Source organism: Mobula hypostoma, chromosome 20, assembly GCF_963921235.1.
Source record: "Mobula hypostoma chromosome 20, sMobHyp1.1, whole genome shotgun sequence".
NCBI classification, from domain to species: Eukaryota; Metazoa; Chordata; class Chondrichthyes; order Myliobatiformes; family Myliobatidae; genus Mobula; species Mobula hypostoma.
Window position 1 is genome coordinate 58,227,384 of NC_086116.1, and position 16,305 is coordinate 58,243,688.

General features: G+C 39.0%; 1 protein-coding gene across 7 annotated transcripts in view; it reads right to left on the reverse strand.

Annotated features, from left to right (window-relative positions):
* Positions 1–317: 317 nt before the first annotated feature.
* Positions 318–16,305, reverse strand: part of nrf1 (nuclear respiratory factor 1) — a 91,794-nt gene continuing 75,806 nt past the window's right edge. For 5 of the 7 annotated variants that reach the window (XM_063073020.1, XM_063073022.1, XM_063073023.1 and 2 more), the window contains 2 exons: positions 14,740–14,865; positions 318–4,843 (listed from right to left, as the gene is read on the reverse strand). In XM_063073020.1, the coding sequence (XP_062929090.1) occupies positions 4,674–4,843; positions 14,740–14,865 (296 nt within the window). In that variant the 3' untranslated portion in view covers positions 318–4,673. The remainder of the gene's footprint in view (positions 4,844–14,739; positions 14,866–16,305) is intronic. The other 2 variants (XM_063073024.1, XM_063073025.1) reach the window with 2 other exon arrangements.

A 16,305-nucleotide genomic window follows, 5' to 3' on the forward strand; every position in this document is an offset into this window, starting at 1 on the left:
CTCAAGGCCATGAATGAAAGAAAGAAATTTCTCAAGTGAATGAAACAGTCCAGGAGATGAGAATAGGAACTACTTTCTCGGATTTTTCTGACGAAAACCTTTAGTTTCTCGATTTTAACCTTGAAGATTGACTCCAAATGTTTGTGACTCTGGTCTTGTGTTAGTCTGAATGCAACCATCACATGATTTACCTATCCTTGACTGATTCTGTGCCACTTTGGTTAATAGAGAGCTTCAAGTTTTATTAGTGAATAAACATTTCCCACTTCTTCTTAGATGAACTTGTTATTAAAAACAACCAGTTTTAGCTTCAGTAATCTATTTTATTTAGAGATACGTTTGAGCAGAATATAGCACTGCAGAAGGTGCAAAAGTAGTTTATGATGCAGTGTTTGTACAGTATTTGCTTACCCACATTTTGGATGCATCAGTCAGATGAGGTACAGAGCAAGGTCATTGCTTGCAGGGAAGTGGAATTTCATTAGACTATTAAATTAGAAATGCAAGTCTTTCCTCTTTACATTCACACTTGTCTTACATTTCAACTGTTGCACTGGTGATGCTTCAGACCAACATTGAAGTATGGAATTCAGAATATTAGAAACCACAGGGGAAAGACCCCAGATAGTGGTGTTGGCTCTGACCAAAACAGACGGTTGTGAAAGTTAAGTTATTGGGTATATTTAAAGCAGAGGTTGATAGGCTCTTGATTAGTAAGGGTATCAAAGTTTATGGAGAGGAGGCAGGAGAATGGGGTTTGAGAGGGATAATAAATCACTTATGATGGAATGGCAGATTAGACTTGATGGGCCGAATTCTGCTCCTATGTCTTATATTAATTCATGAAAGGCCAATCTTAACAGACAGTTTAATACAGGAAGAATGAGGAGATCACTCCAGGCAGAGGAATATATAAAATCTTGAGGTCAAAATTCATACTAATGAGGAAATAAAATCTGGCTTTATCCTGGTCAGTGTGTTGACCGAATAACTGAGGGCACAGAGTGAAGCCAAGTCCCATTAAATAATTCAATGACAACTGAGCAAAGTTTAAAATCTGCACATTTCCTAACCACATAAATTTAGAGTTTAAACAATGTTCGGAGGAAAAGACTTGGTGAGGAGAACAGTATAAAATAAGATAGAGTTGTAAGGAGAAAGATGATGAAATGGAGATGACACCATTTGGAGAGGAAAAATGAGAAAATGGGAAGGAAGATTCACAAATGGATTGGGAAGGAGGAGCGAAGAATAAATGATACAGGAAACGGGGAAGAAAGACATAGGACACATTCTTTGCACTTACAGGTTTTGATTTAATTTGCTGAAATTTGGCATTGTAGTCTGATTCCCAAAGGAGATGCTGCCCTGGCTTAATAGATCAACAAGTTCACAGAAAGGACTGAGTGTCTACTTTGCTGTACATTTCTTAGCCAATAGCACCACTGCAAAGAACATTGTGTGACTGCAATAAAAGAGGCAGAGGCCAGCAACCTCCATCTCACCAGGATTATTCACATCTTTATTACACACCATCAGCTTGCCAAGCCCCCCAAAAATTGCTGGCGGTGTTTAGTTGGCAAATCACATTCCCAAACAAAAAGGAAAGCAACATAGTAAACAAAATCAAATGCAAATTACTTCATTCAAATACATTTTCAGAATATTGAAGGGGAATAAATATGGTAGTGAACAAACCACAGTACTCCTACGATCTGCAGTCACTTTCAGTATTAAAAGACTTTTCTTTATGATATATACAGTATTTGTAGCTATATGAAAATTCAACTTTGCAATGTGTCATCATACCATTGTGGCCATCTTCTGCATGTATTTATTGGTCCACTTCACTGATTGGACAAATATGGAGAAACAAATAGAAACCAAAACTTCTCCACTCTCCAAAAATCTATCGGAGTAATTTTCACTCCATTCCAACTTACTGTATAGAATTAAATTTTATGTGGAGCCTAACTTACTCCCAAAGCTTTTTCTCCTAATCATCCCAACCACTAAAAACAACCCAAAGTCAACAACTTTCTATATACGATTTAACTCATATTGACATGGACTCAATATAAACACAAAAGATACTAGAAATCTTGAGAAGCACGCACAAAATGCTGGAGAAACTGGCTAGGTCAGGCAGTGTTTGTGGTGGGGAACAGTCGATATTTTGAGCTAAACCCTTTATTCTCCTCCATGGAGGTTGCCTGACTTGCTGAGTTCCTCCAGCATTTTGTGTGTGTGTGTGTGTGTGTGTTGCCCAATGGTATAGTTTTATCCTACAACAATTCTTTGATTCTACCAGTGGTGACATGCCTCATTAGTGCTTTATCACAAGTTATCACTGACTTTTTCCAAGTTGAACAAATTGGGATTTCTATCTTACTCATGCTTCAGTTGTGTGTACGAGCTAGAAGAGATTGAACAACAGTCATGAAGGAGGAGGAAATGTCAAGTAAAATTTTAATAAAATGTGACAATGACTGTGAAAGTCCCCCACATGTTCTACACCCAAAATTCAGGGTCGGAGAGAAGCTCTTAACATGAAGGCGAAGCACTATGTGGCACATTACTAACTTTGCTACATGGGCTGATGAAATAATGTATTGCACATAAAGTACATTGGCACTTCAGCTTAAGTGCAATACTTTTGTTCCTGATAGAATACGGGAACAAGTATTAAGTAACCCTAGAGACAACATTGCAATACAGCTTTCTGGTCTGATTTCAAGACCAAGAAAGGTCAATGACAAGGAATATCAAAGTAGCTTAAATAACAACCAGCCCCACAGTGGTTTAAGTTTATTAAGCTCTCTTCACTTTTCCATAACTACCAAGAAGAATTAATCACTGTGCCGCAATACCCCTCATGCATCACCAGGTATGGACAACAGCATCTACACCATGCAACAAGATCATCCGCATCTTTGTTTTTGCTTGCTCTAATCACTCAAATAATCCAATGACCCTCCTTTGATAAGGTCTCATGAACAATACCAAGAGAAGCCTGAATTTTACTATCAGCTCCACTTCTAATTATATTTATTTGAGTTTATCTACTCACCAAGAAAATTCCACAACTAAAAGTCTTTCAGAAAAACACCAGGAACAAAGGTGCAGACCACAATACTGGAACCTTGAATAAGCTTATACCATTCATGCAGTTTGACTCTTGTGCATCAATGGAAATCTAAAATATGTTTTATATGAATTAACACGGATTTGTGGACAAACTTTACAGGAATGAACAATTCTGTTCTGCGCATTGAATCACATAGAAACTAGCCCCATTTTCCAAAGCAAAGAGTAAGCATTATGCCCACACAGATCCACAAACTTCCAACATGTCTACTTTTCCTTCTTTTGGGATATTTTACTATGTCAAAGGCACTATATAAATGCAACTGTATCCCTATTATTATATATTTAGTGGTTTTAATCCAATTCCAAACAACTATTTATAGATTCCTCATTACATGGATTTGATCTAACAGCAGGAGTGAGTAGACTGGAGTCTTGAGACAGACACTGCAGATATATCCCTATCTCCAGTGCCTGGAGCCCAAGTCCTTGTCAATGTCCAAAGCCCACAAAGTGGTACCTTTGTGCTCAATATTTACTGCAGCATCAGTAAAGAGCCAGTTGAAACTTGGACTTTATATCCATTGCCTGAGGAACTGACAGGAATTAAATAAAATTTATGTAAAATTAAAACTATTAAAATAATTCCCAATGGATTGCTGATCTTGACTTGTCCCATTGTGTGGATTCTGCTGGTCTTTATAATCCTCTTAAATTCATATCAGCTTTTAACTCTTCTCTTTTCCCAAAGGCTCTACTTGGTGTTTCCAACTGTCGGGTAGCTCACAGAAATGGCCACTCTCAGCCCAAAGCCTGAAGATGATGATAATGGGATGTGGGAGTGGGAGTGGGTGGGAAACTTCAGAGCAGAACCTGATTAACTTAGGCATGGTAGCACACATATTCTGTATATACAATAGACACACATATGTATATACACACACAAACATTCGAACAGGGGCTACTGGGCAGTGATTGTAAGAGAAAACTCTGGTGATTAACCCAATGCTATGCTGTGAAGTTGAACACAGCGGAGACTAGAGATATAACACTTTATTCATTAATTTTAATATTTAAAATAGCAATAAAGTAAAAATCTGCATACCAACCAGAGATCAGTATTTAAAAGGATTGTTATTCTGGTTCTGCGCCGACTTTTATTGTGATGTAAAATGCAGAAACCCACCCCTAGCCCCACCCACTCATGTCAATCCAAATCTCTGGAACCAAATTAGAAAGTTCCCAAATGGGTTCACTAATAAACAAGACCACTCCGCCATTTTCAAAGACACAAACACTTTGTGCATAAATACAGAGAAACGTATACAAATAGTTTTGATTTTCTTTTACCTTCCCCTGACCCACCCACCCAATATAAAACAGTAAATACAAGAGCTTGTAATCTCTTTGAAGGTAATATAGGAGATGAGAGGTCCTTCCATGATTTTCTCTCTCTCAAACACTAAAGCCACATGGGGTATGGTCTACTTTTACTTTCTTGGCCACTTGTTACTGCACAATGCCTGATTGCAGGACTCCAAACTGGATTTCTGAAGTAATGTTGTTTTGCCATTAGTATGTCCTCACTATTCCAGTGTCACCACCTCCACCGATTGTCCTTCCACTGTTACTCCAGATGATGGAATTTCTGTCATTCGAGTGGTCACAGGGGCCATTGCAACCTGCACCGGCCTGTTTCCTTGGGCCAAGCTGGTCACAACAGTCTGATACATGCTCACTGGGATTTGAACCAGACCTGAAAATGAAGGAAAGGGAAAGAACAAGTTAATAATACAGGCACAGGGCTCTTAAACCGACCTCACTAGCCTTTCCTTCTGACAAAGCAGCTCAGTTTGTGGATGTTGCCAAACAGGCTACCAACTCTAATTATTTTAGAGTGCTACCTAAAGTAACCATCTCTCTCAATTTATCCTTCCTTTTCTTTGGAAAATCCGATAATTTCTTTCTCATATTAGAGACAGGGATCAAGAAATGTTATTTGGAACTCTGAAGAGCTACCAATCCTTCAGCTACAGGAGTACAAGGAAAGCAGACAGAAGAGAGAGATGGAGGAAGGGTGGTGAGAGACAGAGAGGGAAGGGGTAGGGAGGGTTAGAGGGGAAGGGGAAGGGATAGAGAGAGGAGGAGGGGAAGGGTGAAGGAGAGGGAGACACACTTTTATGCTACCCCACACAATGAAGGGCTTTATCAGAGTGAAAGTTCTGTGAAAATACTTCCAGATTTCCAAGGTAATCAAGTAACATTCTGGATTAGTTCCTTATTTTGGTGTAAAAATACACTTCACCAACATCCACATTGAACCCCTCCGCCCTGACAAGTAACGATTCCGTGGTATATTCAAATATAGCAATTTATACTATAATCATACTAAGCAGATAGATTGTGCATGACCGTACTACAAGCTCAGTGTGGAACCTCCCTCAACCTCTAGTCCTCTGCTTTCTAGGTCTAGTTCTTGTTCATCCTCTCCTATTAATGACTGAGGCTTCAGCCAACTTAGTTTAATACTCTGGAATATACTCACCACTGCCCCCTCCCCCCCATATCTTCTAACCTCACTTCCTGTCTTGAATTGTCTCTTGTTAATCCAGTTTTGCATAATGCCCTTTTCTCTTCTGTGAGGCACCTTGAAAAATGTCTTATTTGTGTGCTATCGGTGTGGTTTTATTATTTCCTGGCGGAATTAACCAAAGTGATATTCAATGTGCTTTCTGGGAATCTGCTCCCCATTATCAACAGTCAGGTAGAAGGAATGCAACTGAACCAAATTAAGCAACTTTTCTCCGCCCCAGCTGGGAAATGTCACCCAACATAATCACATTCATACTTACCTGAGCTGGATGGACTAGATCTCACATTCTCCATACTCCAAACTGGTGGCACAGTGAAGAGGGCCTGCACCCAAAACAATTCCTACATCCTTCAATAACCAGCTAAGCTGGGACTGGTCAGGTCATGGACTTCACAGGTGCTAAATTTCTCTTATATTCAGAGACCTTTAAAAGTATCAATATTGAACTAAATAACTAAAGAAATTAAAATAATAATAGAAAAGTAAACTAAAACATTAAACTAAAGGGAGGTAAATTTCTATTCAATTTGGTCATGGCCAAAGCATACCTTTTGATGGAGAGATGAAATTTACTGGTCTCAAACAAGCAAAGGATTTCTTCTGTTACCTTTTTGTAATAATTGTGCCTGAGCTACTAATAATGAGCAGAGGAAGACTCTGTGCTTATGAACAAAGGAAATCTTCTCCCAGTGTAAGAATAGTGTAGTTGAGAAAAGTTTGCTCTAATGGTCCTGATGGTCAGTCCTAAGCTGAGCACAGCTGTAATGTAATTGTGCGTCTGGTCTCTGAATCAGGAACGGCAGAGAAGAAATAATAACCAGCCACTGATCACAATCCAGTTGGAACTTTGAACAAGGATAGTAGTGGATTCAACTGAGCTAAGTTAAAGGTTAGGCAACCAGCTGTTACCCACAATGGTAGCTAAATCATGAAGAGCAGGCAGCTGATGAAGGCAGAAGGGTGATTACCTGAATGCCAGGAAACAGCTAGAGCCTTCAAGAATAAGAACATGTAACTTGTACTACTGAATAACATACGTTTGGCACCAGACAATCAAATGACAAGAGCTCTCTCATCCAAATGGCTTCACTATCTGCTGGATAGTGAGCATCATAATATTAATTAATGCATCAAAGCAGTCTCCTACTTCGGATGTTTACACAGGTAGCCTTTCGGCACAATTTATTGATGTAAATAGTGAATGGGAATCTTAGACATTTATACACGTCTTCAATTCTCTCTCCTTCACATATTCTATCAGTCTGTTGTTGCCAGTACAATCTTCTATGTGGTAATGTGCTGGGGCAATGGCACCAATGCAGGTGATGCCAACAGGCTCAATAAACTGATTAGAAAGGTTGGCTCTGTTATAGAAGTCAAACTGGAGACACTGGAGGCTGTAGTAGAACAAAAGATACCATGGAAAATCCTAGCAATTCTGGACAATGTTTCTCACTGTCTGCATGCCACCTTGGCTGAACAGAGGAGCATTTTCAGTAATAGACTAAGACAACTGCGCTGCTCCGAAGAGTGCCATATGAGGCCATAAGGCTCTATAATGAGTCAAACTATAGCTGGGGCAGTGATGACCCCCTCCTGTTTGACTGTTTAAGATAACTTATTTTTATTTATTCTTCTTACTTCTCTTCTAATATTGCACATCTGTGAACTTGTAATGCTACTGTGACACTGCAACTTCCTTTGGGATCACTATATCTTTCTATCTTCTATTAGAGTGACCCTTCACATCTCATTGTCTGATCTCACCCAATTATTGCATAGAATTAATAATGAACTTGTCATAAACCTTATCCACATTTTGGTTCCTCAAACATGTCATTGGCTGTAGGTCTGGAGACTGTGAAAGGTTCAATACAGATATAACCTGCAATTTTTTTTCTGCATGCGTTGCTTCGGGTGGACTATTGAGTGACTTATTTTCTGGCAGAAATTAAATAGCATACTGCCAAAATCTCCTGCATTTAAATATATTTCCCCATTTAAAAATGCTAGCTGACTCTACATTTGAGCTAATTCTGTAAGGCTTTACTGTGCCAAGTTATTTTTAATTCATTTTGAAACATTCAGAGGACTTAGCCATGTGAATGATTTAGTGGGGTTAATCCTACGGGTTATATAATTGATGATTAATGTGTAAACAGACGGAGCTTTTATTTCTTATTGAATACTTCTGTCTATACGTCTAGAATCAAACTTTAATGAAGCTAATCTTTACATCTTCATCCTGACATGAGTTGACAAGCTTTCAAAGTATACCAAGAAAAAACTCTTACCTGCAATCCCACCCCCTCTCTGTGCTCACATACAACCAAATTAGAGTATTCAAAAGAAATGAAGTGGGCTTACAATTGGAGGCTATTAATGATACTTACACACTGGGTAAAATGGAGCATGACACTTCTGGCTGCTCTAACTGTAAGGACTGGTCCTATCACCACATGTAGCCATTGGAGAAAAGTAGAAATGGATTTATCTGTAGTCTCACGGTGGACAATTCCAGGTACGACATTAAGTAATATGTAAGGATAAGGGGCATCGATCATGGAAAGGTGAGGATTGTTCACTTTAGAGGAGAGATTAACAGTGATCTTATTGAGGTGTTCCAAAATGAAATGAGATTCATTTCAGAACAATAAAGAACAAGGATTCTCTCTGGCAAGTAGATCACTAATTATAAGTTATAATCACTAACTCAAGATCTAGAAGTTAAGGACAATTGCCTTCCATTCACAGTTCTCAGACCATCCTAACTGGATAAATAGGGGTGAATGTTATTCTATAAATATATATTTTTAAAAGGAGCTTGGTGAAGCACAAGTGGTAATGGCATTTTAGCTGGGACCCAGCACAGCTGCGTTTTTGAGAGCCAGCACCGACAACATAAGCTTCCATGACATTTCAAAGTGGAAGCAGTGGAGGGCGAATCAATACGGGCATTATTTCCATACAAGTCTAACTCTACTCTTACCGAACTGCTGAATGTCAGTTAAAAAAATTGGATTATAACCACAAACACTTTAACCACTTAAGATAATGTGCAAATAAAAATTCTAGCCATGAAAAGCAAAAATAGAAAGATGCACTACGCTTCACACCAGCCTCTCCTGGATCCTCGTTCATCTAATACCATTGGCCTACTGTTCTGATTATCTAGCTTCCCTTTGAATATGTCTATATTAATCATTTCAACTCTTTATGAAAAGGTATTTTTTACTCATCATTTGCAGGGTAAAGTAATGTTGCTAAAATTCCTTATTGGACTTAGAAGTGACCATCATGCAGTTATGCCCCTACTTTAGGAGTCCCTACATGTGACGAGCAGCCCACTTAGGCCAGTTTCATATGGAGAAAGGAAAAATATCAAACTGTGAATAGGACAGAGCCACTAGCTTGTCATAAGCCCTGGACTTAAGCTCATTACTCTACTCCTAGACTGACTTGGATTCAGTAGTTTTAATAAAACCCAATCACACAATAACATCGCTCAGCAACAAAGCCTTTAGTTGTATCTTAATAAGAAAGAGACTGAGGCTAATCACAAAGGGGTGGGGGTGTGGGGAGGGGATGCAACCATAGAAGTCATTTGAAATTGTAAAGTGGAGAATTTTCTCTCAGTTCATGTCCTCAATTTCACTGGGGTAAACTCTTGCAGGCAACTAATATCAGCACAGAGAATAATAATTGCCAGCCCTGATCAATCCAGCCAAGCGGTTTCACTGGCATGGGTCAAGGACAAATCAGATTTTTGATAAAGATGTACTTTATCAGGTATCTGCTTGAATTATATGAGATTTGCAAATAAATGGACTGTATTGACCATAAGATATAGGAGTAGAATTAAGCTATTTGGCCCATCATGCCTGCTCTGTCACTTGATCAGGGCTGATCCAATTTTCCTCTCAGCCCCATTCTCCTGCCTTCTCCCCATATCTCTTTATGCCCTGAACAGTCAAGAACCTATCAACCTCTGCCTTAAAAAATGCATAAAGACTTGGCCTCCACTGCAACCTGTGGTAAAGAATTCAACTTATTCACCACTCCCTGGCTAAAGAAATTCCTCCTTATCTCCATTCTAAAAGGACATCCCTCTATTTCAAGGCTGAGTCCACCGGTCTTAGACTGTTCCACCACAGGAAAGATCCTCTCCACATCAACTCTATTCAATAGTGAAAGACCTTAATAGGTTTCAATGAGGTCACCCCTCATTCTTCTCAATTCTAGTGAATACAGGCCCAGAGCAATCAGACGCACTTCATGTGACAAACTATTCAATCCTGGAATCATTTTCGTGAACCTTCTCCAGTTTTAGCACATCCTTTTTAAGATAAGGTGCCCAGACCTGTTCACAATACTCCAAGTGAGGCCTCTCCAGTCCTTTATACAATTCAACATTACATCTTTGCCAATAATCATTCACTATTTCGTTATCTCCCATTACTACCTCTCCAGCATTGTTTTCCAGTGGTCTGATATTCGCTCTCACCTCTTTTTTACATTTTATGTATCTGAAGAAACATTTGTTATCCTCTCTAATATTACAGTGTATTGGCTAGCTTACCTTTGTATTCCATCTTTACCTTCTTAATGACATTTTTAGTTGGTTTTTAAAAGCTTCCCAATCCCCTAACCTCCCACTAATTTATGCTCTAGTATATGCCCTCACTTTGGCTTTTATGTTGGCTTTGACTTCTTTTGTTAGCCATGGTGGTGTCATCTTTCCTTAGAATACCTCTTCCTCTTTGGCCTTCCGAATTGCTTCCAGAAATTCCAGCCATTGCTGCTCTGTTGTCATCCCCATCGTGTTCTTTTCCAATCAATTCTGGCCAACTCCTCTTTCACGCCTCTTTAATTCTCTATACTCCACTGTAATACCACAATACTTTTGCTACTATGTTAGAGTGTGAACATACCAAGAGAGTAAAATAAAACACTTACAATCCTATCTTCTACACAATGGAGATCATCCAAAGCCCTTGCTACCTGTATCCTAATTTGCACTGGCCCACAGCCACCACTCCTATGTTTACTGACCTACATGGACTCTTGGTTCAGTAATCCCCCAGTCTTAAAATTTGCAATCTTGTATTTGAATCCCTCAATGTCCTCACCCATTGCCATAAGTGTAATCTCCTTCACTTCTACAACCTTCAAAAATCTCTTAGCTCCTCCAGTTCTTGAACCTTGCCTACAGCCAATTTTGCTTAGCAATGTCATCACTATCTGTATCTTCAGCTTCCTAAGCCCTAAATTCTGAGGTTCTTTCTTAAAGTGCTTGTAGCACTTCGGATGCTCCTCAAAACCTGTCTTTGCCAAAAATTCTGGTTTATATGGCTTGGTGCTAATTTTTTGTTAATGAAGTGATTTAACACATTACATTGAGTTGAAGGCATTGTAGAAATACAAATAGGTTAATGCACTGAGCAGCAGAAACTGGCTTGTTCTCTTTTCAGCTCAAGAATGTTGGGGAATAACCCTTATGATAACATCAACCATTGCTCTACAGCAATGCAAATTGACTTTGACAATTTAGCTAATTGATATTTAAACCAGCTTAACTTTCAGAGAAGCTGGAACAAATTGCACAGAAAGGGAACTGCCTGCTGAGGCTGAGGAAGTTCAACCATGAAGGGCTGAATGATTCCTGTCAAGAAGGCCTATGATTTGCTTGGTGGCCATCGAATCCAGGCAGAAGGGAATTATTTATTTCTTATCAAATATTCTTTCTGAAGTGGAACTAGTATTTAATAGAGATTTAGCAAAATCTCTTGCCTTTTGCACTCTATCTTAAAAATAAGGCCCAAGTTCTCATATACTTTTAGCCCATGTATTAATCCATCCAACCACCATCAAAAATTTTTGGACATTGTTTCTTCCTTTTGAACTTCTGATACAGTGGTGACCATCTATTGTGGTCTCTGGTATTTCTGTTTAATCTCAATTTCCAACAACTGTTGTAATCTTCTGCATGCCCCCTGCCCCCATCTACTAATTTGATGGTTCTGAAAGTACTGCAATATACTTGGACAACTCAATTTTTTCCTGTATCACAGACTTTCCTCTTCTTCTCTCCATCCTGGTTTTCCTTATGAAAAGGGCTTCCAATATTGAATGACAAAGAATAGAAAAGGAACCTGAGAAAATCAGTGTGTGGAAATTGTCCTTTAATTCCAGAATGGAGGTTACCTTCAGGTGATCCTCAATACATCTTAATTGGTGTTTGAGCTGAACACAGATCAGTAAATCACAGAACTGGAAATCTATTACTTGAGGCCAGTAATGTAACAGATCTTACTGGAACTTAACTTTGCACCCACATTTAACTGTCTGGTTTACACACAGGTACAGAATTGGTAGGTTTTTCTTTGAGTTGCAACTATGAATTCATCAACTTTGAAATGGGCTAAATGCCTGTGCCATGGAGTGGACTCCATGAAATAAAATATGAATACCAGACTACGACCCTCATCAACCAACATCTGAGAAAAAGATGCATTAATTGTAACAGTAAGGAGTCTAAGGTGAATAATAGGTTGATAAATTCTGTTTCATTAACTGGAGGAACAAGGGCAGGATAAGAACAAATAAAGGAATTATAGGATGATGTACATAAATCTTTAAAAGAAATGCCCAGGACAGAAACTGACCATAAAGAGATACACAGAACCTGAATAAATACAAGCAGGAAGGAATAGAGGATGAGGTGAGATAGTAAAATGAATAAGGAGCTCACTTGGAGCAAATGGTTGAAGAGCCTATTTAGAGTGGATGTGGAGAGGCTGTTTCCTATAGTGGGGGAGTCTAGGACCAGAGGGTACAGCCTCAGAAGTGAGGGACATCCATTTAGAGCAGAGATAGGGAGGAATTTCTTTAGCTAGAGAATCAGAATCAGGTTTAATATCATTGGCATATGTTGTGAACTTTGTTAACTTAGCAGCAGCAGTATAAGGCAAAACATGATAATATAGGGAAAAATATAAGTAAATCAATTACATTAAGTATATATATATATATATATATATATATATAATAAATAGTTAAATTAAAAAATAGTGCAAAACAAAAAAAATGTTCATGGGTCCTTAATAATGAATACCGTCTTTCTGAGGCACCGCTCTTTAAAGATGTCTTGAATACCTCAGAGGCTAGTACCCAAGACGGAGCAGGGTGGTGAATCTGTGGAATTCATTGCCACAGACAGTTATGTTTAAAGTGGAGGTTGATAAGTTCTTGATTAGTCAGGGCATAAGAAGTTATGCGGTAAAGGCAGGAGAATGGGGGTTAAGTGGGATAATAAATCAACCATGATTGAATGGTGGAGCAGACTTAATGGGCTGAGTGGCCTAATTCTGCTCCTATGTCATATGGTCTTATGGCTCATTCAGAGTTTAAGATGTCCCTGCTATAATGCAACCAGACTGCAAATAGCCTATCAGTTGTCTGTCCTTCAAAGCTCATTATCCTACATCTTAAACTATGGCTGACAGTGGCTAGCCTGCATTAGATTACCAGGCAACACAATCCGCAGACGAGTTGATTATAATAATTACTCCTCTGCTAATCACCTTTTTTTTAAACAGTTAAATCTGTCACTCTTGATCAACTGTCTCCATTTGGCATTATTTTCAGATGTACAGATGGATAAAAAATCTGCCTTGATGCAATTGGCACATTTTTATTTTCCATTACTCTGATATACAATCAGCCCTCACTCTTATAATTTTAATTTAACAATTCCATTAGAGACATCACCACTCCTGCGTGCTATATTAAAGTGATTGCAGTTTGGATTTTTTCATTCCTGCAGCCACTGCCCTCAATTTTCCCATATTTTTCCTGAAGATATGAAAAGTCACACCAGAGCAGTTTAGAATTATAGGTAGTGATAGCCCTCTGATACCATGCATTTATGAGTAAGGTCTTACATTTCTAAAGCACATTTCTAACCACTACCAACACCCACACCCCAGCCAACAGTCAGAGCAGATACAGGATGAGAAGGGGAGAAGAGGATAGCATCTGAGCAAGAGGGAGAAGGGTAGAATGAGAGTGAAAAGAGAGAAGGGTAGAGTGAGAATAACAGAGAAAGAAGGGGAGGGAGCGAGAGAGAAGTTTCTGAGAACTGTCTGAGACACAAATTTTCTTTAAGTAAGAAGTGTCCAGTTTCTCTAGCTATTCACAAAATCATTCTGCTTTTCCCCTTCATTTCATCACATATTCACCATAAGATTACAATTACTTGATGGAAAATATTGTAACCAGCTTCTAATAAGTATCATTAAACATTTCATTACTATTTTGAAAAACTCTTTAGGAATTTATGGGAAAATTTTCGTGAAGTCGTATTTCTGTAACACAGGGAGCTCATGAAGTGGGATTAATTTTTAAATGCCATCACTCATCTCTATATTTTTTATGTCAACTTTAAATGTTTTCTCCGGTTATCCAGTCTTCTAAGAGTGGAATCAGTTCTTATTTTCAAAACAATTCATGAATTTATCTGCCTGCATTAAATCTTCTCTTATGTTTCCTTATTCTAGGAGAAACAATCCAGGCTTCTCAATTAGCTCCACATCAAGCATCATTTTACTCAATTTCCCTTGCATCCTCTCGACACTCTTCCTATGTTGTAGTGCCCACAATTGAAAACCAACACCCCATGTAACAATTCATAATTTTTAAAAAACACAATCTCCTTGCTTTTGTATACTGAAGCCTCCAGAAATCAAGTATATTCTATGCACTTTAATTACTTTTAAACTTGTTCTACCATGTTTAAAGACTTCAAGACAAGAGAGCAATCATTAGGTCAGGCTTTCGTTTAATTTATTTGTTAATTAATATTTTTATCTTGGTTTTTTTTATATATAGGAAAGGTAACAATCTGTTCTGGAATATCTGTTCAGGATCCCCCCCCCCCTTCTTACTGTGGGCACTTCATTCCATCATGCACCTCTGACTTTGGTGATACCATGCAAACATGGCCCACTTATATTTAGCATTTTCAAAATGAACTAAATATCACAGGTTTGAATCTTTACCAACACTGATTTCTCGATCCGGTTTGCTGCACTCAGGGGCTTTCTGTTGTTTGCTGCCCGTGGAGCTGCTGCAGACAGCGGTCAACTGGGAAGAAGCGGCAACCTTTACAGGAACGTACAAGGCCACTGTGAATTGCAAAATATGAGAGGGGAATATGATGGAAATGGCACTGACACACGCAAAATGAAACCAGCACCACTAGCACAAGGATCCTTGATTTTAATTGCTGCTGCACCTTCAGTTGCCAAAGCCGTAACCTCTGGAAATTCTGTTCTTCACTGTCGTGTTTTATCATGAGCCTTTGGATAGCTATCCCAATATGTCCCTATCGTTCAAATTTTATTTGATCACATTCCAGTCAAGTTCTTTGCTATACTTTACTAATTCAAACAGCCCACATAAATGCAAGTTGTTGATGCCTTCTGGGTATATCACTGAGAGTGTCCAGAGGAGTTTCATGAGAATGATCCTGGGAATTAAAGGGTTAACATACGAGGGGCATTTGATGACTCTGGGCCTGTACTCACTGGAGTTTAGAAGAATGAGAGGGGGATCTCATTGACACCTACTGAATACTGGACGTTGAGAGAATATTTCCTGTAGTGGGGGAGTCTAAGACCAGAGTGTTCAGCCTCAGAATACAAGGATGCCCATTTAGAACCGAGGAGGAATTTCTTCAGCTAGAGGGTGGTGAAACTGCAGAAGTCATTGTCAGAGATGGTTGTGAAGACCAAGTCATTGGGTAAATTTAAAGATGGGGTTGATAGGTTCTCAATTGGAAAGGGCATCAAAGGTTATGGGTTGAAGGAAGGAGAATGGGGTTGAGAGGGATAATAAATCAGCCATGATGGAATGGCAGAGCAGACTCAATCGGCCAAATGGCCTAATTCTGCTCCAGTGCTGATGTCTATATCCATTACTGCTTTCTCCAAGATACCTTCCTTACAAATTCCAAACAAGTGAAGTGACTTTCTACAATTGGTCAGGTATCCAGTGCCACAATGACCAGGTTTACTTTATTTGTCCACTTTTTAACAATGGTTAATTTCTTGTGGAGGCAATCCACCCAAATGGTCATGTTGTAGGTATGAACCCATAAAAGAATATGACCTGATGACCCAGTATGGATGCAAATTAAGTCAAGTATACATCAGGGAATTGGACAGACAAGACCCTCAGTACATCCAGGAAGGTCAAGAAGCTTTGGTGAATTGCCCTCACTAAATGAGAGTGATCAGGCTTATGGTAACACTGATACCATTGCACTGGCCTGATACTAAGTAATTTAGCAAAAATTAAGAATGAAATCCCAACTCTGCACTGGACAGTCATTTGAAAGGTTTTTAGAATCTGCTTTTAATAAAAGCAAACTTAAAACTGCAAATAGTTTTATTCAACTGCAACCAAGCTCAGGAACAAGAAGGGAGAAGGCCAGAGTAGGGGGCTGAGCTGAATATCTACAGTGTGGGACAAAGGGGTGATTTGTTCTGCAGCTCTGCCGTTGGTGATTACAGGCTGCAGATTAATGTGATCACGTGAGATACTTAGAACAAGGCAAGCTGTCA